The 26,723-nt window shown below is 44.5% G+C and overlaps 4 protein-coding genes across 8 annotated transcripts; all 4 read left to right on the plus strand.

Annotated features, from left to right (window-relative positions):
- The first annotated feature begins 883 nt into the window (after nucleotides 1-883).
- On the plus strand, nucleotides 884-5,080 carry pimreg (PICALM interacting mitotic regulator). 3 transcript variants are annotated; one of them, XM_086012611.1, is made up of 6 exons: nucleotides 1,118-1,237; nucleotides 1,907-2,225; nucleotides 2,290-2,567; nucleotides 2,643-2,738; nucleotides 3,575-3,614; nucleotides 4,190-4,289. In XM_086012611.1, the coding sequence occupies exons 2-5, from the start codon at nucleotides 1,914-1,916 to the stop codon at nucleotides 3,603-3,605; spliced, it is 717 nt and encodes a 238-aa protein (XP_085868737.1). In that variant the 5' UTR covers nucleotides 1,118-1,237; nucleotides 1,907-1,913; the 3' UTR covers nucleotides 3,606-3,614; nucleotides 4,190-4,289. The 3 variants fall into 3 exon arrangements, with proteins under 3 accessions (XP_085868736.1, XP_085868737.1, XP_085868735.1); XM_086012610.1 differs by lacking the exons at nucleotides 1,118-1,237; nucleotides 3,575-3,614 and adding an exon at nucleotides 884-1,030 and having other exon boundaries at nucleotides 4,190-5,080; XM_086012609.1 differs by lacking the exon at nucleotides 3,575-3,614 and having other exon boundaries at nucleotides 4,190-5,080.
- A 324-nt stretch (nucleotides 5,081-5,404) lies between these two features.
- Nucleotides 5,405-10,444, plus strand: cct8 (chaperonin containing TCP1, subunit 8 (theta)). 2 transcript variants are annotated; one of them, XM_086013261.1, is made up of 16 exons: nucleotides 5,405-5,573; nucleotides 6,227-6,317; nucleotides 6,400-6,479; nucleotides 6,556-6,705; nucleotides 6,856-7,036; nucleotides 7,119-7,180; nucleotides 7,264-7,401; nucleotides 7,515-7,693; nucleotides 7,814-7,880; nucleotides 7,979-8,066; nucleotides 8,154-8,269; nucleotides 8,525-8,596; nucleotides 8,676-8,840; nucleotides 9,134-9,253; nucleotides 9,359-9,478; nucleotides 10,215-10,444. In XM_086013261.1, the coding sequence occupies exons 1-15, from the start codon at nucleotides 5,514-5,516 to the stop codon at nucleotides 9,464-9,466; spliced, it is 1,677 nt and encodes a 558-aa protein (XP_085869387.1). In that variant the 5' UTR covers nucleotides 5,405-5,513; the 3' UTR covers nucleotides 9,467-9,478; nucleotides 10,215-10,444. The 2 variants fall into 2 exon arrangements, with proteins under 2 accessions (XP_085869387.1, XP_085869388.1); XM_086013262.1 differs by lacking the exon at nucleotides 9,359-9,478.
- A 246-nt stretch (nucleotides 10,445-10,690) lies between these two features.
- Nucleotides 10,691-16,905, plus strand: rskrb (ribosomal protein S6 kinase related b). Of its 2 annotated transcripts, none has more exons than XM_086013424.1 (13): nucleotides 10,691-10,926; nucleotides 11,813-12,103; nucleotides 12,166-12,249; nucleotides 12,838-12,906; nucleotides 13,024-13,093; nucleotides 14,248-14,355; nucleotides 14,489-14,529; nucleotides 14,614-14,641; nucleotides 14,820-14,909; nucleotides 14,995-15,083; nucleotides 15,192-15,302; nucleotides 15,373-15,486; nucleotides 15,738-16,905. In XM_086013424.1, the coding sequence occupies exons 1-13, from the start codon at nucleotides 10,903-10,905 to the stop codon at nucleotides 15,906-15,908; spliced, it is 1,290 nt and encodes a 429-aa protein (XP_085869550.1). In that variant the 5' UTR covers nucleotides 10,691-10,902; the 3' UTR covers nucleotides 15,909-16,905. The 2 variants fall into 2 exon arrangements, with proteins under 2 accessions (XP_085869550.1, XP_085869551.1); XM_086013425.1 differs by lacking the exon at nucleotides 10,691-10,926 and adding an exon at nucleotides 10,956-11,187.
- A 697-nt stretch (nucleotides 16,906-17,602) lies between these two features.
- aldocb (aldolase C, fructose-bisphosphate, b) lies at nucleotides 17,603-26,702 on the plus strand. The gene is made up of 9 exons (XM_086012390.1): nucleotides 17,603-17,752; nucleotides 21,878-21,994; nucleotides 22,405-22,616; nucleotides 23,814-23,868; nucleotides 23,953-24,113; nucleotides 24,407-24,490; nucleotides 24,712-24,886; nucleotides 24,958-25,157; nucleotides 25,946-26,702. Exons 2-9 carry the CDS (start codon nucleotides 21,883-21,885, stop codon nucleotides 26,036-26,038), a joined length of 1,092 nt encoding a protein of 363 aa, XP_085868516.1. The 5' UTR covers nucleotides 17,603-17,752; nucleotides 21,878-21,882; the 3' UTR covers nucleotides 26,039-26,702.
- Nucleotides 26,703-26,723: the final 21 nt, after the last annotated feature.

Here is a 26,723-nt window from a genome sequence, read left to right on the forward strand (position 1 = left end):
CACTCAAAAGAACACTCTTCAGTAGGATGCCAACCTAGGTCCGTGTCTCTTTTGGTCATTGGATGTTACGTTTGAAACAAGATATTAAAAATTGAGAGACGACTCGTTATTTGATTTTCGTTTTAATATCAAAATACTAACATTGAAATACAGCTTGATTTTCTAGTTTGGTGTCTGGAACGAGTAAGAAAATGTCTAAAACCAGTTTGATGTTCAGTTTTTAATTCTAAAACGAAAATAGAATATATCACGAGACACAAATCGAAATACGGCTCATACTATATTGGTTTTAGATACCCGGAAGTTGTTATCGAAAGCATTTCTCCTAGTGACCAGGAGATGGAGATAAAATAGTCACATATAATGGGTGCACAAAATACAAATTTGTGAAATAGATTCACATGAACAACTTTGACATCTGGGTTATCAAATGCCGTACATCTTCGCTGGAGACCTCAGTGTCTGGTGTCCTGAAAGACACGTGTCTTTGAATAGTCTGTCCTGGGACCCAACCGAGTACCTCAAAGACTCTAGCGACCTCTGCAGGTTTATTTAGGAACCATATCGTTTTAAAGGAAAAAAAAACAAGGAAAGTTGTTAATACATTTATGTTATTCGTGCTAATGAAATTCCAGCACATGAAGAAATTTGAAATATAAATGATAATTATGCATTTTTAGCAAGTGCCGGAAGCAGCTAACGAGGCAAAGAGGGCGAGACCCTGCCATTGACATCATTTGATCGGGGCGTTTCTTTACAACAGTTAACTCGTTATTATCCTACTTTGTTAATATTGGTTCCAACAACATCAAGACACAAGAATGAAACATTCAATATTTTCAAAATTCAAAAATTTCATTAAAAAAATGAAATTGTATAAACCAGGCGAGCGGAAGTGCGGGTGGAGGGAAGGACATGTTTGTGACGTCACGTGAAAGGGCGTTTCCCAGTCTGCCTGGAGCTTCTTCGCCGCCAAATTCAAACAACAGAGGACTCGTCGAGTCTTGCACAACAAAGTGTTTCTTTTAAGGTAAGGCGGACATAAACATACACGTTACCAAAGAAAAAGGCATTTAATGACGTTTCCTTTCATATTTATCGCGTGGGGGTGGAAGACTTTAATCTTTATCTTGCGTGAAGCTCACGCTGCGTTCAGGGGCGCTGGCCTGGTTTGAAAATCCCTTGTTTGCCAAAATCGCTTATCAGTTGTTCGTTTTGTGAAAGCTGACTAAATAAGGTACGTGCGTAAGATTAAAATAATCATTTACATGAAATCAGAATTATAACAGATCTTTTTAAGACGGTTCAATGGGTGTCGAGATTTTGGGTGTGACCTTAATTGTAGAATCCGAGATTCAAACTTGCATAACGTCTTAAGTCTTTATCGTATTTTCAAAAGACTGATGTCATTGAAAAGGTTACTAAACACAGAAAGAGGCAACACATAACAATGATATTAAGTATTTTTAGTTAAGTAGTGTAATGTACACAAGTAAATTATCTGTATGTTGCAAAATACAGTAATGAAGAGTCGAGAATGAATATCCACTCCATAAATTAATACTTGTTTTTTCATTCTGTGTCATAGGGGTCCACAGACTGGGGGGGTGTAATTGCGTTTGTGTTTGTGTCTTTTGTCATTTGTTTTGTGAAGCACTTTGTGTTGCTATTAAAAGCTGCTATATAAATGAATGTTTCATTAATTAAAATACTCTTTTGTGATAATAACAACAGTTTGCATGCTTAACAGTTTTCATTTTAACTGTTTGATGAAAAATAATAATCAAATAATTGAATTTCCATGTGAACCCCCATTATTTTGACATTATTTGAGGCTAAATCCTGTATTTGGTCAGTTGGACTTGCTGTTCTCAATGTGAAATATCTCTGAACCTTCCTCACGCAGTGTTAAAATGTCATCTTCCTCCGTGATGGATGGAGTGGGAAAAGCTGTGGTGGGAGTCTGGCGGGCCCATACGACCCTGGATGATTCGGACGGTGCCGAGAGCTCCCCCGAGGCCCCCGACCGCTTCCGCAAGCTGCGCTCGTCGTCGTCCCTCAACTCGCTGCGCATGTCCCTGCGCAAGCGCCTCCCGCTGCGCGCCGTCCAGGCTAACTCCCTCATGGAGGATTTCAGTGGCGAGCCCACCAAGGAGCAGCCCAAAACCAGCGCCGTCCGCAAGCTGACGCGAAGCGCTCGGAACTCCATCAACGGGGTGTATCAGGTACCTACACTCGGAACGAAAGAACACTTCTTCCTCTCCATTATCTTTCCCGTCTCCTACTCAGAGGTTGCAGAGGAGCAGGGAGTTCTCCCGCGACCAGTGCTTGGTGGCGACGCCGGGGCGCATCTGCGAGGGGGAGGAGTCCGCCTCGCCAGCGGCCCACACCCCGAGACGCACCCCCAGGTCCACGGCCAAGAACGGACGCACACCAAGCTCCCGAGGGAGGAGGACCCCCGACAACGGCGTGCTCGGGGTGAAGCACGGAGGAGGGAGAAGGCAGCTGGTTCGCATGGCGGCGCTGCGTAGCCCCTTTGCTTCTCCCAACATGCAGAACCAGAGGCTGTGAGTCACTCCTCCCGCACATAAATGACAATTTGCTTCCTTCTTTTTGACTTTTTACCGTCTTTCCCGTGACAGGAAGTTTGACCAGGAACTGGAGTCTGTCTCAAGTGGACTCAACAGGCTTAAACGTCTCTCGAGGGCCTTCGATGAGCTCATTGGAAGAGACGACAAGTAAGGCATTATGTGGTGCGTGATAGAAATGGGACAACAACTTGGGTGCCCAAGTCCGGCCCTCAGGAACCCCTATCCGGACTGTTTTTGATGTCTCCCTACTCCGACACACCTGGTTCAACAGTAAAAAAAAAAAAAAAAAAAAAAAGAGAGTTCCACAGGCTGTCTGGGCATATCCGCATTGTTCTTGTAATGTGGTTAATGTGCATCCTCTGCTTGCCAGTTATTCGGGAAAATAACCACCATGCACAGTAGAAATATACCAGGGGAGAAAAAATCCCAATTTAAAAAAAAAAAATAATAATTCACGACATGCACATGCTCGCAATGTAAATGTCATATAATGAAAGAAATTGCGTCTTTGCCAGTTATCCATGCACAATACAAAATCAGTGTAGTGTGAAATAATGGCACACATTAAACAGGCCGTGGCCCAAATGCTTAAAGCAATTTCAGAGCTGGTAAGGAACAGCAGAGAGAAGGTGGAAGTTATGTCGGACATCATGAGGACCGTGACCATATTGGTGTGTGAATGAAACATCTGTTTTTGGGAGAGCCGTTGAGAGCCTCCCGTCCAGTCAATCCCAGCCGGCGTCTCCCCACATTTCCCTCCCACCCGTGCACATTCTTCCCGCCTCGATTTCAAACTGAGGCAGAGCATGGGAAGGGAAGTAAGTGCGTGTGTCCTATCGAGATAAAATTCCAAGAATGTGTCTTTTTTTTTTCTGGTGGTGTGCTTGCGTGTCACTTCCCGATGTGACATTCAACGTGTGGAATTACAACAGTGGGCCCACATAAACAAAGTCTTGTTGTTTTTTCCCCCCCTCCTACAACAGGCGCTTTGGTTATTCCCAAATTGCAGAGTAAGGGGAGAAGGTAAATGCATCCTAACAAATGGCAACGACTAAAAGAGGAATGACGAGCATGTGAAGGAGATGCATGTGCCTGGAGTGAAAACAACGCTTTTCTTTGACTTACTGTTCTGTACTTCATTCACAGTGGAACCTCTACTACTGCTGCGTCTAATAACAACGCCCCAGGGTCGAAATGTTGACTTGTCTTGTGCGAAGTAGCCACGCCTCCCAACAAAAGAAACAGAATAGCATTGAAACTTGTACTACATTGCAAACGTTAATAGTAATAACTACAGTAGTTTTCACTTAGTGAAGATGAATTGTTGCCTAATGTGCGTTTCTTTGATGGGGTGAGCATAAAATGGCCTCTTCAAACCAAAATGGCAGACTTACTGTCTTTTTCAGGCATGAATTCTTGAGCATTTTGCTTTTCATACAAGGATGATTACTCCAAATTGACTTTTGAGGTTCCGCTGTTGAGTCTCTTCCTTGACACTTTCTCATCATCTTAACATTGCTTGTGCGTCTCGACAGTCCATTAAAAATTAACGCATCAAACTGTTGATTTAATTGTATTTTAATTCATTGCTCCTTTAGTTGCAACACAACGGACAGGTGCGGTTGTTCGACAGCCACCACCACCACCACCACCGTAGTGATGAGGAGGAAGTTGGATCCCAACGGGAAGCTGAGCTGCTCTAACCTGAGCCGCAAAGCCTCGCGGATGTCGGAGCGATTTGGCTGCTTGGTCCGCGCCGTCCACAAATGAGGCTTCATTAAGTTTGTGTGACATCGTAAAGGAATTATATGTACATACCCATGTTATATGAATCAAAGGTGTCAGTCTTTGGTGACAAACACACTTAAGTTGTGATACCGCAATGTACTTCCCGAACTCAGCTATTAGCGGTGTTATCTGTTTTGTTACATGTGTCGCTAGCCTAACTATGAGTTAACTATCCTAGAAGTGTAGCTACCAAAGTTTACTTCTTTTTGTTTATTTGTACTTGTGATTGTTGTTTTTGTTTGTTTGTACTAGTGCTTGTTTTTCCTCTAGCTGCTAAAACCAAATGTATTAGTTACAATGTTCTATAAACACTCATTTTTACTAATTAGAAAGTCTTTACACCTTTTTTAAATGACGAAGACCTAAACTGTATCAGTAGAACCAACACTAATATGTATGCATGTGCAATGATGTTACTAATATTTGTCTTGCTTTTATAGTGTTTTCCATATGAATGTGCCTTTTTATACACTTTTTCTATTTTTCTACGCGTGTACATCCCTGAGGCAGATGTGGGAGCTTAAAATGTAACCTGTTGAGTGATTAATGTAGTCTACTCGTTTTCTAATGTGATAAGCAAGACTCATTGGGGTCAAGTGAGCAATTATATGCCATTTAAGGCATCTGTAGACCACCTTTCTAATGACAGAAATGGAGTGAAACTTGCCAAATGTGAATTAAACTCATTCATAGTAACAATACTTGTGTGATTGTCAATTTTTTTTGTTTCACGCTGAATTAGACGACATGTAAATGATTGATTTAGATAAGATTTGGTTCTCTTTTGCATAACAATACAGGACTTCCCGACAAAGAGGTGCAATAACATTTTATGGTATGGTTTGGCAATTTTCAGAATTAGTAACGTGCTTATTTTTACTTTTTTTGCAAAAACGTCCACTAACGGTACAAAGACTCTTTTTTTGTCTCGTGGTACGCAAACGAATTGAATGCCCATTTTTGGAAATACTATATTTTATAAGCGATATTTGCCAAGTTTGTCCCTTCTCCCTTTCCGTCATAAGGCCGACGCCTCGCCAGGGTGAGCTCCGCCCCTTCCTCGATCTCTCTGGCTTTGTACTGTCCACGCCGCGGCTCCTCTCCACACTGTGACGCCGCAAAAAAAAAACAACAATGGCTCTCCACGTTCCCAAAGCTCCGGGCTTTGCCCAAATGTTAAAGGATGGCGCTAAGGTGAGTTTAGATTTCGGATTTACGTTGGGACTTTCCCTTTCCTTGAGTCTCGTTGTGAACCAACGTGCTAGCTAGTTAGCCTTAGCCGCCTTGTTAGCACCTACCTTCATTCACATGCTGAGAGAGAGAGGAAAAGAGAAAGTTCTGGAAGGTGTCCGGAATGTTGGTAGCATCTGGACATCATCCATGGTCTTAAACTGTCCTGCGTGTATAATGAGAACGTACATATTTGTTTTTAATATTAGTGTTGATTCGACAGCTAAGAGCCAAGCTATCGTGTGGTGCTAATGGGAAAATCAATGGACTTTTGGGGAAAATATTTTTTGAAAATTATGTAGTTAGTGTTGGGGGGAAAATGCTTTTTCCAGAAAAAAAGACGTTTTCTAGAAAAACTGAACCCTAATTGAAAAAAATCTACTTTTTTCCTAAAAAATAAATAAAGCGGAAAACATCTCATATGTTGTAGATATTTTTCTCAAAAAGATAAAGATAAAAACATCTCAAAGAAATATGAAAATTCTTGTTGGGGAAAAATTAATTATGATCATTTTCAACAAACCATCTGGCTAATACAGTACAATACAATGTGGGACAAATGGGACAAATTATTCACTCTTAGTGAATTTGACATGAATGCGAATCATCTTTTGCAGCACTATTCAGGTCTTGAAGAGGCAGTCTTTCGCAACATCCGAGCCTGTAAGGAACTTGCGCAGACCACACGCTCGGCATACGGTCCCAATGGTACGTGCCCATCCCCTATACTTAATTTTAACACCGAAAATGATCGAGGGACATTAAGTGACATCGTGCCACCTTTTTTCAGGCATGAACAAAATGGTCATCAACCACTTGGAGAAGCTGTTCGTCACCAACGACGCCGCCACCATCCTCAGAGAGCTGGAGGTCAGGCGACCGGCAATTGAGCCCGTCATCTCGGTGACATCATCAGTTAATTGACCTCTGTGTTGTAACCTGTTAGGTGCAACATCCGGCGGCCAAAATGATCGTGATGGCGTCCCACATGCAGGAGCAGGAAGTGGGCGACGGCACCAATTTCGTGCTAGTGTTTGCCGGCGCTCTGTTGGAGCTGGCGGAGGAGCTCCTACGAATGGGCCTCTCTGTGTCGGAGGTATGCTTGTGTTTAGGCCATATTATGTTTCCTTTTTTTTGTTTGTTTGTTTTTTTGAGCATGTTAAATAAAATTCTAGAATATTGAAAAAATAAAAACGAATGTAATCCAATATGGAATAACAAACTATGGAATCGGCTTGGCCAACAGGTGATCGAAGGCTATGAGAAGGCGTGCCGCAAGGCACTGGAGCTCCTTCCCGAGTGTGTGTGTTCGTCAGCCAAGAATCTCCACGACCTGAAGGAAGCCTCGGCATTGATCCGCACGGCCGTCACCAGCAAACAGTACGGCAACGAGGACTTCCTGTCCGACCTCATCGCACAGGCTTGCGGTGAGCACCAAGCGCCCCCCTGTGGACGCCGCGCCACTTGACTTCTCCCCTTTTGACGCCCTTCTTTTCATTTGTGCTGCAGTGTCCATCTTCCCAGAGTCCGGCAGTTTCAATGTGGATAACGTCCGAGTGTGTAAGATTCTGGTGAGTGTCCTCCAATGTGTGGATTGATTGATTTTAGATTTTTGCTTTTAGGCCTCCTTGACTTTTTACCCGCTTCTTCTCAGGGTTGTGGCGTGGCGGCGTCCTCGGTGCTGCACGGGATGGTGTTCAAAAAGGAGGCGGAGGGAGACATCACGTCGGTGAAAGACGCCAAGATCGCCGTCTTCTCCTGCCCCTTCGACTGCATGGTGACTGAGACCAAGGTGAGGAGCGGATGATCTGTGTGCAATTCGCCAACTTTAATTTGTTATAGTGATTGTTCGATTCAGATGAATTTGAGCGTTTTGAATTCAATTAAGTGCGGTTGGTCCCGCAGGGCACGGTGCTGATCAACAACGCCAAGGAGCTGATGGACTTCAGCAAAGGCGAGGAGGACATGATGGAGACTCAGGTCAAGGCCATCAAGGAGGCCGGCGCCAACGTGGTGGTGACGGGCGGCAAGGTGGCCGACATGGCGCTGCACTACGCCAACAAGTACAAGCTGATGGTGGTCAGGTAAAGGGGGATTTGAATGAAGTTTTTCGGCACAAACAAAGGCATTCTCACAACAAAATGGAGGCTCTGGGGCGCGTCTCAATTTTTAATTTCGAAACTACTATTTTTGTGCCCCTTTAGGCTGAACTCCAAGTGGGACCTGAGGAGGTTATGCAAGACTGTGGGAGCCGTAGCTCTGCCGAGGCTGGTGAGCGTGCACTCATCTTGTCCGTTTGTATCAAAAGCCCCCTCCCAATTTATTATTTGATTATTTATGTTTCGGTAACACTCTTGGTTGCTGTGTAGACCGCACCTACCCCTGAGGAGATTGGTCACTGCGACAGCGTTTACCTGACGGAGGTGGGCGACACTCAGGTGGTGCTCTTCAAACACGGTGCGTCACTTTTCGCCGTCAGCATCTCGTGTGATTAAAGCTTCGAGTTAAATGTTTTTTGTTTTGTTTTGTTTTTTTACGGATCAGAGAAAGAAGATGGCGCCATTTCCACCGTGGTGATCCGAGGTTCCACAGACAACTTGATGGACGACATCGAGCGGGCCATCGACGACGGCGTTAACACCTTTAAGGTCCTCGTTAGGGTGAGTGGCGTCATGGGCAGGAGATGATTACATGTACATGTTTATTGTAGGTACATGTTTAATATTGAACGGGTTGTCAATTATTTAAACAAGGCTGTGTTTTTTGTTTGTTTTTTTTTGCTCACAATGTAACAGTTCCTCTTCCGTAAATGCGTGACGTGATGTCAACGATGCGGTGAAATTTACAAGGGCTTGCTAGTAGATGCAATTTTCCATAGTGTGCCCTGTCTCTGATCTCGCTTTCTCTGTTTCCAGGACAACCGTCTGGTCCCCGGAGCGGGAGCCACCGAGATCGAGCTGGCCAATCGGATCACCTCCTTCGGAGAGGTGCGCACTTTGGTTTGGATTTCCTCCAAAACATTTGTCATCGAGTAACATGTTTGCATTCTTCTCCCTTGTCGTTAAGACCTGCCCGGGTTTGGAGCAGTACGCCATCAAAAAGTTTGCAGATGCCTTCGAGGTGTTGCCGCGCGCCCTGGCGGAGAACTCCGGCGTGAAGGCCAACGAGCTGATCTCCAAGATGTACTCGGCACACCACGAGGGCAACAAGAACGCAGGCTTCGATATTGAGGTGGGCCACAAAATGAGAGGAAAGACGAGACTGTGTCAATGTTGGGTGCGAGGGGGAAAAAATGTCTTTGCGTTGTGAAGCTTTGCTATTTTCGGCTTATTGTAACACAAATGACAAAAATGGTATCAGTGTTCTTGGGCAAATTTGAACTATATTCAAGGCATCCAGCCCCTCCAACATCCGTTTCAGGAAACAGTAAAAAGGTGTGAAATGTTGCTGCATGCTTTGAATGAGGGGGCAAACCTTCGACTACAGCGGCTGACTTTCTCTTTCTGTAACGTGTCGTGTTCCAGGGAGACGGCCCGTCGGTGAAGGACGTGGCCGAGGCCGGCATCCTGGACCCGTACTTGGTCAAATACTGGGGCATCAAACTGGCCACCAACGCCGCCATCACAGTACTGCGAGTGGACCAGGTACGGTGTTCGACACGCATTTTGTCCCACAAAAGACTCACGTTTGCGTCCGGTGCAGAGTATTTTTCTGTAGCAGGTTAGCTTAGCTGTGTGTGTACGACCCAGATCATCATGGCTAAGGCCGCAGGGGGACCCAAGGCTCCCAAGCAGAGGGGACACTGGGACAAAGACGACTGGGACGAGGAGCCCGATAAGTTTGAAATGCACAACTAGAGCGCACAGTCAGTAGGTCCTGGAACGTGTGTGCATTCATTTTGTCGCTCGCGGGTGAAAAGTTGCCTGTCACTACTAACGTTAGTAAATGTCCCCGCCCCCGCCCCTCCCAAAGAAGGGTTGCGTCACGTCATGGGTGTGTTGGGGAATGAATTCACTCAAACCAGATGTGATGATGTGATTGCATGTGCATGTTTCTTTGCAGTGCGCCTCATTTGGTAAGATTGTGTGCCGAATAACATTTTTTGTTGCACGTCACCAGCAGTTTTTTTTTTTTGTTGTTTTTTACGCCGCACCTCAATAAATTCTTAATCACTGCATTTTAATATGTAAGGTCTCACAATAATTTAAACACCTCATCTGGGTTTCTTTCTTCTCTGCAGGAACTTTAAGATGCAATTCCACAAATCGTTGCCTCGGGTTTTTAATCGCTTCCCCTTTCGGAAAAACAAACAAACAAACAAAAAATTTCAAATGGTGACCTCCACTCTAGTAGTCGCCTTCCCCTGATAATCACCTTGATGCTTCATTTTACCCCTTGAGAAAGCGATTTACAATTAGTGTAAACACTCTGCAGTTGTTTCCGATTACGATTTGAGGAATAATACTGTGGTCACAGTGAGAAGAGCAATTGAAAACAACCAAATGGTGGCCAAGGCCACTTTTGCTTTCCTCCGACCTCCTTCAAGGCACCTCACCTGGGCCACGTCATTACTGATTTGTGCTTCTGTTTGCTCTCCTCTTTTAGATCATCATGGCCAAACCAGCAGGCGGTCCCAAACCTCCACAGGGAAAGAAGGACTTCGATGAGGACGACTGATCGTGCCCACTTCCGCTCTATTTTGTTTATTTGTTTATTTAAAGCTCCTAAGTTTGGTTTATTTTGTAGAAGATCATCACAACAACAGTCTACAGAATGTGGACGGACGGCACTGTATTATGTTCTTCCTCGCAAATAAAAGGCACTTGCGCTGTCAAGTCTGGCTATATTGTCACTTTATTAGACCATTCGTGTAATGAGCTATATTTAGAATGTCACATAATGCATAATTTGTCGTTTGTTGTGAATTATGCATCCCCTTGCATTTGAAATGGACGTTAATCGAAATTGACGGACTGTACATCCGATGCCCTAATTTGGTAAAGCGGTGGGCGGTGCTTAAACCAGTCCCTCGGTTCCGGCGTTCCCATTGGCTGACACGCCTGTGGAGCGGAATGGTGTGACGTCACGCGCACCCAGGATTAACCTGTTTTTCTTTTCAGTTTTTGTATGTCGCCATATTATGTCGATTCGCTCAATTTTGGAGTGAGTTATCGATAGACTGACATTTGTTCCCGCACCACGCATGTTTTACGAAACTGTTTGGGATCGAGAAGATTCCGGAGGCGCGCGACGACGGCATCGATGAGGCGCGTTCGCGTGTACTGTCACGCAAATGGGGGGCGACGGCAGCAAGAAGGTAAGCGGAGGGGGGGGGGGGGTGCATTTTGGGACAGATGGGCATTCTGGGGGGTTCCCGTTTCCATGGCGATCAGCATGTGAGTACTGTACTCGTTTTGATGGTAGTTTCCAGTAGTTTGCTTATTGAAACGTCGGTAGTTTGTGGTATGTTACAACAGGAGGCACAGTAATGGAATCCTACACGCTCCGTTACACAAACAGCATATCTGCTGTGTGGCCCGAAGGCATGCTGCAGTCACGTGACTAACCACTTAATTAGGTACGTTAGTTGAGCCGTTTTTCATATTGTGACCAGCTCGGACAGCTCTCACTAGTATGCAAATGATGATTAAAAACAATTTGTTAAATCAAAAGTCAGCATGAAAACTCATTTGAGCATCCGGGTACTCCCTGCATTGATCGCGTTATAAACTCCAGCATCTGAGTACGTTTTGTTTTCGTCTTGGCACGACGCGGATTATCCGGGAACTATTACCATCAATTAAATTAAAATACGTAAAGGCGTTGACAAAGTCCTCCTTGACATTACATTTTCAAAAGCTGATTAGAAGACAGTTCAAATGATTGCGCGTTTACCTCCTTTGACAATAAATTGACTTAAGTTGTTAATAACACTTATGTACATAGTACATAAGCATATGCTCGCGCGAATTATCGCCTTAGAGACACTTTTCTCATACTAAACAACCCTTCACTGAATTCTTTGGTTGGTTTACTGTGCATTTAAGTACACAGAAACTTTTAGTTTTTGTTTTATTCATTGTATTGTAAAGTGCTTTGTTACAGCCCTAGCTGTTATGAAATGCACAATATAAATAAAACTGTATTGTATTGTATTGTGTTGTGTTTAGCTACTCCTTTAATGACTTCCCAAACTCCACCAGAAGCCGGCTGATGGCCGTGATGAAGAGCCCTTCTCTTCAGGCTGGCGTGGCTTCCTGTCCAGCATGGGCCTGTCGCTGCCCGCCACCATGTGTCGCCTGGCGCCACCAGCTCTGCGCCTGGGTCGGCGGCGCATGCTCCAAGCCAGGGCACCCGACATCCCCGAGCATGTCCTGAGGCTGGCGGGCGTGGGCCCTGAAAAGCTGAGATCCGAGTGGAGCCTGCCGGGCTTCGTCGCCTTGTTCCTGCCCGAGTTCCCCCACAGGGCTGTGCCGGGACAAGAGCACTTTCAGGTAGATGCACCTGTGCCCAATATGTGCTTGTGTTCATGTGTATGATAGTGTCTTTCACCCAGGTGTTAGGTTACATCGCCAAAGGTTCTTTTGGACCCATCCTGAAGGTGAAGGACAAGACCAAACAGAGAACATATGCCGTCAAGGTGGGTCCCAACGATTAATCGAATAGCTCCAAGTAATTCTATTCCAAATATAAGTCAAAACAAAATATTTGTGATCATTTCACACTGCACAAAGACGATAAAGTGCAATGTGTATCACAGCAACACTTCTACAATCACCAATGGGTGTTAGTTAATTTAACATAGCTTATCATCGCTAATTAGAATGTATTATAATGGCTCACAAGTTGTTTATGACAGACAAAGTTTCCGGCGCACTTTCATTGACTTTGTTGACTAAACGCTAAGAAAAAAGCAGATCAAATTAACATGTTCTTACACGAGCTGCCAATGGGCGCAACATACACAGAGCGGCTTATCGGCTAGCAAGATAACAGCCGCCGACGTCCATGTCACTCACCAGGCCAAGCCACGTCTTTTAAAAACATACACACTCAAATTCACAGAAACTGCAGTAAAACGTGTTGCTGGTGACCCCCAAGTGTAAAAAGAAGTCAACCGATGTCAAACGTCAAAACAAAAAAATTCTTCGTCAATCCTTTGAATACAGCAAATCATGTACTAATTGTGAAGATGAAAGTGTCGTGACGACATTGTGCCGGTCCGCAGGTAATACCCAAATCTGAGATCCTCCGACTTGGCGTGCTGGAGCAGTCGAAAGAAGAGGTGATAGTTCAGGTGAGTCCTTTTCTAACGAGTTCTCGTCAGGGAGAAACGTTTGAATTTCCCGCCAGTTTTAGCGCCTACTCCCGCTGGAGCCGAGCGTTGGCACAACTCTTTGAATTTTGCCCGCAGCGTCAGATTCGCCACCCGTTTGTCCACGACCTGCAGGACTGTTGGCAGACGCAGCGCCACCTCTATATTAGTGAGTCAGCCACAGAGCAGAGAACTCCCGCAGCCCCCCCCCCCCCACCCCCCCCGACACCCAAAGATCCCCACTTCAACCTCACTTTACACAACCTCACCTCTAAACCGACAATCCTCCCCAATCCTGAGGCTGGGAAAATTGTGCTGTGTTGCATCCACTTCTTCCGCTTTTCACTATCCCCCCCCCACCCCCGCCCCCCTCCGTCCAATTATTCAGTGACTCAGAAAGTGTGACCCATTTTGTTTTGTTGCCCAACCCCACACATACGCTGGCCCTCTGGACTACAGCAAACCCACTCCACTCCGCTATCCCCCCACACTTTTGTGCCTGACTAAGGGAATCACGTCACACCACATGCATAATGCACACACGAGCTGAGTGTCTGCAGATGTCAGTGAGACGTGTCATATGATTACTATAATGCGATCATTCCGATGACAGTTATTCATGCTAACTGGCACTTTGCACAATAAAATTGAATGCAAGGACTCGGACAAAAGTAGATAAAAGTCTGCGCCACCCTCGGTCATACAGGCAGAGGCACTTGTGGGTGCAATGTAGGTCAGGGATGTGTAACTTCAATGCGGGAGGGCGCCATGATTTTTCATCAGTGCTACTGGGGGGGCCACACACAACCACGCGCTTCCCAAACAGATGTATGATAAAAATGACATTTTAAATATAGACTAAATACATGCTCTTAATATATTTTTTTTCTCACTCAAAATGTTAATATTCTTGGGGTATATCATTCCAATTCAGCAAAAAAAAATCTGAGGCCTTACTCGCATTGTAGTATAGGGCAGCATATGACCCAGTGTAAGCGCAACTATGACACCTCTGCCATCTAGTGGTAAGTGGTGCTATTACAACTTAAAACAAAACTACAGTCGACCTCTGCATATTCACAGTTCGGCACCCGCCGATTCGCGTATTTGTGGATTTTTTTCTTTTTTTTTCCTCAATATTTTTAGCATTTTTGATTTTTCTCGTTTATTCTGGGATTTCTTTCCGCATTTCCGACCGTTTTTCTCGGAAACGTATCGAACGTTTATAAGCGTTTTTGTTTTTTTTTTGAAGAATTGTTTGGGTTTGTGAAAATGAATCAAGGGGCCACCAGTTGCCTATCCCTGATGTTTTCTACCTTCTAGTGTGCGACTACTGCGGCACCGGCGACCTGTACACCTACTGGCAGATGATCGGACTCTTCTCTGAGGACACGGTGCGGGTGTTTGCCGCCGAGCTGGGCTGCGCGCTGGGTGAGCTCGCAAGTCACGTTTGGAGTAATTATAAAGACAGTCATTTAATTTAAGCAAAGGGCAGCTCCCATGGTGAGACACTGCATGTGGAGCAAGTTTGTTCATATTTGCTCTTTTTTTTTTTTCCTCATAGGATTCCTTCATGACTTTGGTGTCATCCACAGAGATGTGAAGGTAAAAGAGCGAGATGATTTATTCTTTGATTTTTGCCAGCCCACCAGCCACCTTAGTGAGGACATATCTCTCATTTCTTTCCAGATGGAGAACATTCTGCTGACAGACAATGGTGCGTTAACACATGTCCAGCAGAGGGCAGCTATGGGTCGTTTTGTTAACTTCCAGAACCTTCCAGAGGACTTCTTGACATCTGCTCACTACTCATCTACGTGAATGATGGAGATGGAGCGTCGAAAACATCTTTTTGTCCGCTTGAATGATTCATTAGAATTAATGGTGCATTCCAGGACACCTCCGTCTGGCCGACTTTGGTTTGTCCCGTCGCCTGGAGCGAGGAGGGCGGGCTTTCACCATCTGCGGCACCATCCAATACATGGGTGAGGAACGTTCCGGCACATCATTTTAATCCATCAATTATGAATTTACGGGCATTGTTGTGAGCACATTCTGTCGGCACCGCAGCCCCCGAGGTGCTGAGCGGCGGTCCCTACAATCACGCGGCCGATTGGTGGTCACTGGGAATCTTGCTGTTCTCACTGGCTACCGGCAAGGTGATGTCGCCATGGAAACGCCCGGCTAGAGAATGACTTGCCATAGCTGCTCAGAGAATTATTCAGAATGGTGTTGATGATTGATGCTCAGTAAGAATTTCTCCTCAGTTCCCCCTACCTCCAGAGCCGGACCACTGCGGCATGCTGAGGAGGGTGAGGTCTTTCCCTTACGAAATGCCCCTCAGCCTGAGCCCCCCTCTGGCCATGCTCATCACAGAGGTGAGCGCAGTTGGCAAACAGCACCTCCCTCTGGAATCATTTGCACACTCTTACAGTTTCTCTCGTACAGCTGCTTTGCAAAATGCCCACACGCCGACTCCGCACCCTGGATCGCTTTCAACGCCAGACCTTCTTCCGGGGCCTCAGCTTTGACCAAAACCTGCTGCAGCGCCACCCCGTGGAGGTAATTGGACCCAAAGCAGGGGACTCGAGTGACTCACTGTGTATCAATTTTCCCGAATGGCTGTATCGCACTACAGCAAACCCCACCAAACGTAGCTAAATAAAATGCTAGATATCAATGTGGCTAAATGGTCACATCACCATCTAGCAATTGAGCAGTATTGGGTATATTGTGACATCAACATTTGATGCTTTTCTGTATGCACTTTGCAAAGTGCTCCAATCCCTTTGCCATTTGGCCTCTCTTCACAGGTGATTCTGGAGCTGAGGGAACGCCCCGACCGCGCCGCCAAGGCACGCCGAGGCCTCACGCTTTCACTGCAGCCGCTCAAAGGCTTCGAGTACGACTCGTTACTCAGTCCGCCAGACACGCCTGACGCGCAGCTGCAGCAAGCAGGCCCGCGACGGGAGGTGTTTGTTTAGCCACGAACCCCACCACTCAAGACAGCTCGCATCAGTACGGTACACATTTTCCAAGGTTTCTATTGACAAAATGGCTGGTCCATACCTAAAATGGCCGCATGTCGAGAAGAAGCACGCCCTCCTTTGTTGATTATTGTGTGGCCTTACACTACACTCACTATCAGGTTTACCCTTTCACAATTGTACCGCGCTGAAGTGCAACAACGACCCGACATGCAGAAAGAATCTCAAGGACCCGTGTCTGAAATTCAATACATTTTTATTGGAAGAAGCCATTTTGAGGCAAATTCCAGGGCGCATACTTGGATGACATCAGACTCCGTCATTTTCCCAAACGAGCCCCGGATGAACTTTCTTTTTGGGGGTTTCAACCTGCCTGTAAACTAAAGAAAGAAAGAAAAAAATCCAACCGCACATATTCCGGTGAAAATGTGTGAACTTTAGGTGTCCCCGGTACAACACTCATCAAACGCACTCCATAGCGCCTCCTGACAAGATGGATAAAAATAAATGAATAAACTTGTAGGGACTAGTACCTTATATACTGAGAGCACTAAAAGAGAACTTTTTCTAAACGTTTTGTGTTTGCACAACTATTCTTCATGGATTTGAACGTTGCCTGTCGATATGCCGCAACTGTTATTACGAAAAGAAAGGTCATGCTAGCTGAAGACAATGCGCCCTGTTTTCTTTTTTGTGTAGTCACTTGTGTAAAGAAACCACTTTTCCTGAATGATGATGACTTTACATCTACTCTCACCACTCTGGAAACGTCACGACTCCAACTCAGTATTTGACTGATCCAGAGCTTTTTGTATTGCCGCCTATTGTATGTTCCAATGTACCCGAATGCCTCACAAGTGATCCTGAATTTTGTGTTTTGTTACAAGAATGCTTATTTGTACATAAATATAGAACAGAAGTCCTCTTTATACAATTTATAAGAGCGTTTCAGATGTTTACATGTCTTTTTGAACATTAAATGGTCTTAACATGCTGCTTTTGTCACTGGTATTTTGAGAAACACTTGATTGGAGCACATTTCATCATGCAGGTTGACTCACCAACTGTTGCCCAACTCAGTCACTGTTTTGACATGTTGGCCGTGAGATTACGTCCAATCCTGCACAATGACATCCAGTACAAGAATGGTCTCTTGAAAAGTACAAAATCATGTTGTTTTGGACCTTGTGCATTATTTCACTTTCATTTCTATACTTTTGTGCCACTTCACAACTACTGATCTCAAGGCACTTTACATATTCTTTTGAATGAATTATAGCAAATGTAAAAGTGTTGCTGATGTAGACCGCATTTACGCTAGCACAGAAGGCATCCACCACTCATGAAAGTGGGAAAAGAACACTCTTGGTTTATACTGTATTATGGCGATCTTAGTCTCATGAGCCAAAACATAAGGAACAGCATTGCTTGTGACGCAATGCAGTTGTACGCCACATTAAAACACGTGTTGAGAGACAATAAAAACGTATCATTTTTTAAATATGTATATAACAAATTATTGTGCAGGTTTACCTATTAAATTGGCCTGGTGTTAATTTGATCAGAGTTTTTATTACATTTTGAAAAGGTTTCATTTCCATAGCTTTATGAAGTCAACTTGCCCACCCATCCCCATTGATTGGCGATGCTCTTCAGCGCATGCGGACTACCTACCGCCCTGCCTCCGTTATGACGCAATGCCCTCTCCGCCCCGCCCCTCCCCGGTTCCCCGAGGGTTTTGTAAAGCGTCACGTTGCTCTGCAGCACAGTCGGTCTCTCCGCGGAAGCTCGGCATCGTTGTCCTTGGACCTCTTCACTTCGCACTTCCTCCCACAAGACAGGTAAAGGAGAAGACATTCTAATATGACTACATCTTTCAAGCGCCATTTTGTTTCCCTCCCGTCGTGATGCTGCGCCTTCCCTAGCTTAGCTCTTAACCGTCTGTCAATCCCCCCTTCACCCCCCCCCCCAAAAAAAATGTATTGCCTCTGTGTCATCACGATTTAATATCTGTCAAGCGTTTGGTGTGTGTACTCCATCGCACTCGGGCAAGAATGGGATGACCTTCAAGGATGACGAGGTAGCCTGTTGCGTTGTTGTAAATTAGAGGCGCGTGCTCGCTCGCGTTGGTCCAGCTATACGAACGGTAGTGTGTGCGTGCGCGTTCATGGCCATGAGAAGGGATGGTCCGTGCGCGCACGAACGAGTAGCTGTTCCCGAGCACGTAGACATTCTTGGTGGAGAGGGGGCGGGGCCAACTGTACATCCTGGATTTTCCCATACTGCATCAATAAAAATGCTATTTAATTAAGAATTGGATTGAATTGAGAAATAATTGTTTCATAGGATGTATGCAATTATATTTACCATTTAATTCGGGAAATTTGATTTGTTTATTCACATTTTAACCAAGTAATTTAAGTTTAGGTTCTTATGTGTTTCCTCGTTAATTTGAGGTTAAGGTTTTCTTGTAAAAAGTAGGACTATTTTGGAAGTATTCGTTTCTTCTATGTTTATGTCTATGACTTAATTTCGGTATTATGACTTTTCTTCCTCTTGGAAAAAAATATATCTTATAGTAATGTGACCTTTTGTCTTTAAAGAATACATCTGCATTCTGGTAATGTTATTACTGTTTGTCAAAAAAAATGTTGATGTTATGGCTTTTTCTAAAAAACATTTTCTCTTAAAAAATATCAATTTATTCTGGTAATGTGTTTTTTTTTCCCTTGAAATACAAATTGTTCCAGTAACAGATTGTTCTCCCCATTTTCTTAAGGGGGGAAATTCCCAAATGACACAATTCTTACCAGCTACGAGCATACCAATTGATTTTTGCAAAATAATTCTTACACAATTGTTGGATACTGTAAGATAATAATCACTGAAAAGTTGTGTCTGACCCTTCTCTGCACTGCACATGGGGGCTATTAAATCACCTCCCCTTTCTGACGATTGCCTAGACAAGATGGCGATGCAGGCGACGGCCATTTTAAAACATCCCCTCGGAAGTCATGAATTCGGATTTATTTGTGTGTAGCTTTGCCTCCAAAAAACAAGGCCCTAAACACCATTAGTTAATTTAGCAATACATTTCCATGTTCAACTTTAGACAGCAAATGAGAGGACTGGTTGCTCAGCATCGCCTCCTCTGGTCGTGACCATGTGTTGCACGCCATTTTGCTACGAGACGTACTCCGGAATCGGATGATCATGTCGGTCCTACCATTATGTTGGCGTAAGGTATTGATTTCGTGAACACTTTGAAATAAATCATACATCTTAAAAGACATACAGAAGGTGTGTGCGATTGTTGAGCCCTGCCAGAGGTTTTTCTTGTCAATTCAAACATTATTGACTGTTAAGATGATGTCACAGTGGGAGGAGGGGGAGACAGACCACCGTCGATGTCGCAGTGCAGAAATGGCGGCTAACTGTTGTGCAACAGGCTGCGACCGACAGACCCCCCCCACCCTCCATCCTCCTCTTGTGACACTGCGGACGCCCCCTGCACTCCTCTTTTATCAGCATGGTCAAAATCTCTCGAACAAGTTTGCAATTTGGTTTTGGACCGCCATTTTGGGAGGATTCCAGGGCTCGTTTTTAGAGGAACTTCAACTTGGGGAATTTTGCCCAAATAAGACCCCAGTCAGAAAAGAGTAGGATGGAAAGCTTTTAACTGTCATTTTCAATGAAATTTGAGTAAACTTAGATATTTGCCATCCAATATCGGCGGATTTTAAAATGTTCCGTTAGCCTGATAGCATAATTGCTGAAGTAGTTTTTCAAAGTCTTCTGAAAACAAGAACAAAAATCAACAAACAAGAGCTCCATTCAATCTTTGTGGAGTACTGTGACCAGGATGACTGACAGTCTACACAGACAAATAAAAATGCCAGTTTTTTTTAGCAAGCGCATTTATATTTTGTATTCATACTGTGACAGTTAAAAATGACTTGGGCGATTGTGCAATGCGACTCAAGATTTTCAACAATTTGAAAATATCACGATGTTAGCCTTCTTCATTTCTATTGTGCAAGGTCATCGTATTGATTTCTAACCATTTTAAGATGTTCTTTTTCATCAAATTTGGCAAGAACGCGATAACACTGCAAACAGTGATATTGTCCTCTGTAATCACAGTGTGAAATTTCCACACTGTTAACTTTGTCTCAGTTGCGTTTGGAATCGCAAAAGATTTTCGCAACCCTTTTGAGCTTGTGCATACACTATTCCGTCCTTGACAAAAGATGGCTGCTATTTGCTGAGCGTGCGTTTCTTCCATCCGGGCGCACTTTTGTTCGCCTTTTATCGAGTGTAAACACGCGGGCCCGACCCTCTTCACATTCACCTGCATGTGTTGTTACCTCACAACGCTCCCTAAGCCGAGGATTAGCACGCAGGGCAAGCCGGGCCTGTTGGTCGGCCGCCAGGCCCGACTCACTTTGTCAACCCGTCGGCGCATACAGATCTTTTTGTGCGGCTCGGCCCATTGTCTTCGCATGAATGCGCCCCTCTGTCTGGAACTCGGTGTGGAAGTTTACTGGACTGCAAAATAGTCCAAACTGGAAGACAAATGTTCATGCTGTGAGCAGTCCGGTTAGGGAAACGAGAAGCTCCGCACTGAATAATAAACTGCAATGAATTAAGTAAAACTACTCATGCTTTGATGCAAAAGAACTGTTAAAAAAAAAAAAAAAAAAAAAGAAAACAACATTTTTTTTACGTCCTGACTCCATGGATTACTTTTAGCTGTTCTATTTATGACACATGCCTCTTCAAACGTGTAGCAGACGTTTTATAGTTGTACCTTGACTTAGGAGTTTAAGTTGTTCCGTGACCATACTTGTAAGTCAAATCACTCACATCTCAAATTTTTCCCCCATTACAACGAATGGAAATGCCATTAATCCGCTCCAGCAACCCAAAAAACATCCCCCACATTTTTTTTTAAAACGTACTATTTAAATGAGAAAAACATACAATTGTAATCCGTAAATACATACAGGTTTAATGTAATTATGTTTGAATGAAAACAATTCAACCATTTTTGCCTCATGGTTTTATGCGTTAATGACTATTGTGCCGCTCCTTCTGGTGTACAATAAATCAGGAAGATTTGCAACTAAGCTGCAGTGATATTAGTCTTTTTTTTCCCCGCGATATTGATCTTAGTTCCATCGGTAAGTCTATGGCGATTCACGCTGCGAGTTGGCATTAACTGACACTGTTGTGTGTTTTGTTCAAATACTCGGCGTGCAATTTTTCCTTTGATGTTCGGTTTTACAAGAAACTTTAATTCACAGTGGCTGTTGTGACGTTCTAGCCGCCATCTCGAAGCGGGGCCGCAGAAGCTCAGCCGTATGTCATAGTGCTTGCATTGATTCCCTCTTTGTCGACAATGACCTCCTTCTGTGGTAGCCTGGCAATAAAAGGCAAGGAATAAGCAGTTTGAACAAAAGAGCAAATAAAGACTGAATGAATGGCTGTGGGGAAAAAAACGAGGCGGTCAGTTGGCGGCGTTGCTGAGGCGAGCGCGGCGAGCCCAGCGGCATCTCGTTTTGTTACATAATGGCCTCCACCTCTGTCTGCTTGTGCAGCAGAGCTCTTACGTAATCAATTATTTACAGCGGAGACAAGCCGTGGGAGGGGAGCGATGATGGGATGGAAAGCGTGCTCGTCAGCACGTCCGGATTGCTTGCCGGCTCCCTTCAGTCTCTGACCAGACGGTGTGTCAGCGTCGCCTTTTGAGGAACCGCAGTGAAGTGAAAATGGGTGTGAAACGGCTTGATTTGAATGCCAGAACATTCCATTCAGTTGCCTCCTTGAATAGCAAATCCCCCGCTTGAAGCATTTGCGTTGTTTACCAGATTTGGGGGTTGCCGCGTAGGGTCGGTGAGTGAGCTAAAGCTGTTGCGGGTCAAGTGCATGACCTTCCCGTGTGTGTCTTGTGTGTTTGTTTTCAGCCACCATGACTCACCAGTTCCCCGCACTGACTCCTGCCCAGAAGAAGGAGCTGCAGGACATCGCCCTGAGGATCGTGGCCCCCGGCAAGGGCATCCTCGCTGCCGACGAGTCCACCGGTATGCTTCGGTTGCGTGCGCGTGGCCACGATTTGCAAAAGTTGACGTAGGGATATTAAAGAACTTTTTATATACATTGCCTCTTGATGATATTAAAATTTGACACAGCAGTTTAGGTATAAAACATTTTAAACCGCAATGCCAATTGTGGCGAGTGAGATTTATAGCCTTGTTGAAAATATATGAAAATAAAGTTGTCAGTAGAAAATAAGCTCAGCTGAACATAAAAGTAATCAAAGAATAAAAGGAAAAATTGTATTGTATTACACTGTACACTGTATTGAGTCATTTTTATGCAGTCTACTTTAGTGCACTGTAGGCTCGTCTTAAGTGGATAACGCGCGTCCCAAAAAAAAAAAAAAAAAAAGCGAGGTGTTCCCTCATCTGTTGATTGTGTGCGTCGCTTGCAGGCAGCATGGCGAAGCGCTTCACCCCCATCGGCGTGGACAACACGGAGGAGAACCGCCGGCGCTACCGCCAGCTGCTGTTCACGGCCGACGAGCGCATCGACAGCTGCATCGGCGGCGTCATCTTCTTCCACGAGACGCTCTACCAGAGCACCGACGACGGCACGCCCTTCTCCAAGCTCATCAAGGACCGCGGCATTGTCGTCGGCATCAAGGTGCGCGCTCAAAATGGCTGCCGGCGATATTTTTCTTGTTGTCCGTTTCGTCTTCCTGTGGGTCGACCCTGTAAAGGGAAACACACACTCGGTATGTTTAGGGACACACACACACACACACACGCAGGCAAACCCTCACATTGTTGTGTCAACACGAGGTCAGGTTTCCAGAGCAGTCCGTTCATTACATTTATCTAAAACAGTTATTTGACCCAGTCCACCATCAAGCATCCTATAATATTTGTTGCATTCATATCTGTTTCTGAAACTAAAAATGGTTAATTGGAATTTAGTCTGTGAATTTAAAAAAATGTATTCATCTTCTTAAATAATTGAATGATTCATTCTAAATAATATCAAACAAATGATATAACACTGTTTTGATTCGTTAATCATATTTAATATTTGACAATTTTACATCGATATTAATTTTTTTTTCTATTTTCATATCCATATTTGAGCAGGTAAAATGGTAATTATGTGAAATGGTTAATTTGATTCATTTTGATTGAATTAAAGTAAATCAGTTAACCAATTACATTTTCTTTTACCAATATTAGGTGGAAAATGCTACAATTACTACAGGATTAAGTAATACAGTAAATATATTTTTGTATTTTATTAATCAAATTAACTAGGGCTGCAACAAACGATTATCTTAATCGATCTGTCCATTATTTTGTCGATCAATTGGATTTAAGAAAAAGTTCTAATTTCCGTCCCTTTATTCAAAAATGATATTTAAAATTGCCAATGTAGAAAATGCTCAAACAAGTGAATTAAGATTCAGTTACTGATTTGGTTTGTAACAAGTCAAAAAATAGGCAAAAATCATAATTTTCCACAGTAAAATCCGATGTTTGCAAATGTATTTTGATTCAGCATAAAGACAAAAAGTCTGCTTTCATGAATGACTACTTGAGAATATTTACTGTTTAGAGATTGAAATTCAGAGGATTTAGCCAATTTTAAATCAAACAAGGTCTCTCAACAATTATCAAAAATATTCATCAATTAATGTTATAATGATTAGTTGTCGAGTAATCGTTGCACCTCTAAAATAAACCATTTTACATCCACATTTTCACTTCACTTCTTTGAATGAGCTGGTCCACCCGTCCTTTTTCAAAATTAAATGTAGCCCTTGAGCAGAGTTTGCCCACCTCTATGCTAAGCTAAACTGACTTTTTGTTGCAGGTGGACAAAGGTGTTGTTCCACTAGCTGGAACCAACGGCGAGACCACCACTCAAGGTTGGGGCGGAGACCGGTAGCGCATAACAGACAAACCAAACAACCGTCTTGCGGTCCTTTAGCGAGTGCTTCTCTGCGTCACAGGTCTGGACGGGCTGTCAGAGCGCTGCGCCCAGTACAAGAAGGACGGCGCTGACTTTGCCAAGTGGCGCTGCGTGTTGAAAATCAGCGAGACCACGCCCTCTGAGCTGGCCATCTTTGAGAACGCAAACGTGTTAGCACGCTATGCTAGCATTTGCCAGCAGGTTGGTGCTTACATTAGCTTGTGTTCGCACAGCCATTGCGGCACCGCGCAGATAAATTAGATAATGCAGCTGAGCGACAATCACTTTCATTACGAAACACACAGGACCAGGGGGTTTTATATTTGTAAAACGTCACATTACGGTTGCGGTCGCTTACACACTGATAGTTCATGCAGACAATGCGGCTTCACGCGATCAGATAATGGTGTGGTGGGTCTTGGATGGTGACAATTGTTTTCAAAGCGAGAGTATTCCAACTTGCAATTTCCAGTAACATGTGCTTTTAATTGCAGAACGGCATTGTTCCCATTGTGGAGCCAGAGATTCTCCCTGATGGTGACCATGACCTGAAGCGCTGCCAGTACGTCACAGAGAAGGTAATCCAACCCGATTTGAATCGGAAAATCGATTTTGATTTTAAGCAAAGAAATAAACATACTAGATGGAATCAGATCATATTTTAAAATGTACTTTCCTTGATGCGTATCTCACCCCATACAGTACACCGAGGTGTGTTTTATTGGCGACATGCACACCCCTAATCTATGCGTACCAAAGTCTTTGATGTGCCTGAACACGCGCGTCCGTCCACCTCTAGGTCCTCGCCGCCGTGTACAAGGCTCTGTCAGACCACCACGTCTACCTGGAGGGCACACTGCTCAAGCCCAACATGGTCACCGCCGGACACGCCTGCCCCAGCAAGTACAGCGGCGAGGAGATCGCCATGGCGACCGTCACCGCCCTGCGTCGCACCGTACCCCCCGCCGTCACAGGTGAGACCGAGGCCGATGTTGCATCGTTCCCGCCGCCTAGGCCTCGCCGCTCACTATTTGTCGTCCTTTAGGCGTCACTTTCCTGTCGGGCGGCCAGTCCGAGGAGGAGGCCAGCGTCAACCTCAACGCCATCAATACCTGCCCCCTGGCCAAGCCCTGGGCGCTCACCTTCTCCTACGGCCGCGCCCTGCAGGCCTCGGCACTGCAGGCATGGCGAGGGGAGATGAGCAACGAGAAGGCCGCCACAGAGGAGTTCATCAAGCGCGCTGAGGTAGATGACATTCTCAGAAATGGGCAGCTCACAAAAACTTTTACTTTACTTCAGCTGTGTAAAAATGTAAATGTGATCAAACTTCCCAAGGGTGTGGATTTTCTTTTTTCTGATTTTGTCATGTCCAATTTCAGCTCTTTAAATATAACAATAATGTACCGTTTACATTGCGTTTTTCGACTCTATTGTGACCACTTTTGGCCAATTGAAATCCGTATAAAGTCAATTTTTAATTCCTTGTTATTTACTGGATTGAATACAATTTGGGTAGAGTTGGTTTCAATTACATGCTGACTTTTAAAGCAGCACTGGGCAAGAAATCAATCTTAATAAAAAAAAAATTCACAACTCTTTTGATGAAACAAGTAAAGTAGTTGAATGAGACTTCATGCCCTGAGGGAGTCTGTATCGTTTTTACTGGCACAAAGCAACTTTGAGGAGGGTGGGATCAACCCTAGCGCACAAAAAAAATACAAATGTCCTGAATTGCTTTACGCCATACTCACGTCCTCCTTTCGCTATAAGGATGGCTCAGGATTTCACGACACTAAGCACTGGCACGCATGGGAAATGTGGTTGACGTTTGTAAAACACTACCGCTTTTGTCCACATGGCGCCGCCATAATCATCGAAAACTGACATGTTGCTTTAACTTATCTCGCTCTTCCGCCTTCTGTCTCCGTGACATGTGTGCACTCACAGCCGACAACGAGGCGCTCTACAGCTGGTGACTTTTTATGAATTCACTTTTCAAGGTCTTTTACCACATTTCATTTCTTGCTTTTCAGGCAAACGGCTTGGCTGCCCTGGGCAAGTACGAGTCCTCCGGCAGCGGCGGCGCGGCCGGAAAGTCCCTCTACGTGGCCAACCACGCCTACTAAAAAGCAACCATGTGACCTAGTTAGTCTTATATCTCTGCTCTGCTATTAAAACCTTAAACCCTTCCTCCCCACACACTTCCTCCATTCATGCGTCACTGGCCTGCGCTGTCTACTGAACTCCATTACGGTGATTAAAACATTAAGTGTTTAAAAGCAGAGAAGGAGCACACTGAAAGGGAACTGCTGTATTTTTCTGATCAAACAAATCAAAACAGTTGGAAGTATTTTGGAGGTAGGACCAAAAAAAAACAAAAATATTTAATAAAAAGAAATATAGGCTTTTTGTCTCCTTGTTTAGCATGTTTGTGGGACCAAGCAGTCAACAAGGTGACATCGAGGAGGTGACGGTTAGTCTGAAAAGATGCAAGGGACTCCACTTCCAAGCCGCCACTAATCAATCGACTTTGTGTGTGTGTGTGTGCGTGCGTGTGTGTCCACATTAGCTTTAAATTGCACAGTTTTAATGTATACGTTTGTGTGAAGCTGTCAATATTGTGTGTCTTCCCCTCCCCCCAGGATTGGAAAGAAGTTCATTATGATGAATGATTTGTGGGGAATCACTCACTGCTGTATTGGATCAACTGTGACGTTTGTGTTGTTAATATTGTTCTTGAAGCACTCGCTGTGTCAAATAGTGAAAACAAATAAACTATATTAAACAAAAGGTAGTACGTCTGCTTCTATT

The sequence above is a fragment of the Filicampus tigris genome, chromosome 17 (assembly GCF_054856515.1).
Source record: "Filicampus tigris isolate MCC_2025a chromosome 17, RoL_Ftig_1.0, whole genome shotgun sequence".
NCBI classification, from domain to species: Eukaryota; Metazoa; Chordata; class Actinopteri; order Syngnathiformes; family Syngnathidae; genus Filicampus; species Filicampus tigris.

Coding starts and splice junctions, on each gene's coding strand:
- pimreg (XM_086012610.1), top strand. CDS start 1,914: ATGTCATCTTCCTCCGTGATGGATGGAGTGGGAAAAGCTGTGGTGGGA. Junction 2,226..2,289: donor CCATCAACGGGGTGTATCAG/GTACCTACACTC, acceptor TCTCCTACTCAG/AGGTTGCAGAGGAGCAGGGA. Junction 2,568..2,642: donor AACATGCAGAACCAGAGGCT/GTGAGTCACTCC, acceptor TTCCCGTGACAG/GAAGTTTGACCAGGAACTGG.
- cct8 (XM_086013261.1), top strand. CDS start 5,514: ATGGCTCTCCACGTTCCCAAAGCTCCGGGCTTTGCCCAAATGTTAAAG. Junction 6,706..6,855: donor TGGGCCTCTCTGTGTCGGAG/GTATGCTTGTGT, acceptor CTTGGCCAACAG/GTGATCGAAGGCTATGAGAA. Junction 7,881..7,978: donor CCGTAGCTCTGCCGAGGCTG/GTGAGCGTGCAC, acceptor GTTGCTGTGTAG/ACCGCACCTACCCCTGAGGA.
- rskrb (XM_086013424.1), top strand. CDS start 10,903: ATGGGGGGCGACGGCAGCAAGAAG. Junction 14,642..14,819: donor CATTCTGCTGACAGACAATG/GTGCGTTAACAC, acceptor GGTGCATTCCAG/GACACCTCCGTCTGGCCGAC. Junction 15,303..15,372: donor TGGCCATGCTCATCACAGAG/GTGAGCGCAGTT, acceptor TCTCTCGTACAG/CTGCTTTGCAAAATGCCCAC.
- aldocb (XM_086012390.1), top strand. CDS start 21,883: ATGACTCACCAGTTCCCCGCACTGACTCCTGCCCAGAAGAAGGAGCTG. Junction 21,995..22,404: donor CGCTGCCGACGAGTCCACCG/GTATGCTTCGGT, acceptor CGTCGCTTGCAG/GCAGCATGGCGAAGCGCTTC. Junction 24,491..24,711: donor GCCAGTACGTCACAGAGAAG/GTAATCCAACCC, acceptor GTCCACCTCTAG/GTCCTCGCCGCCGTGTACAA.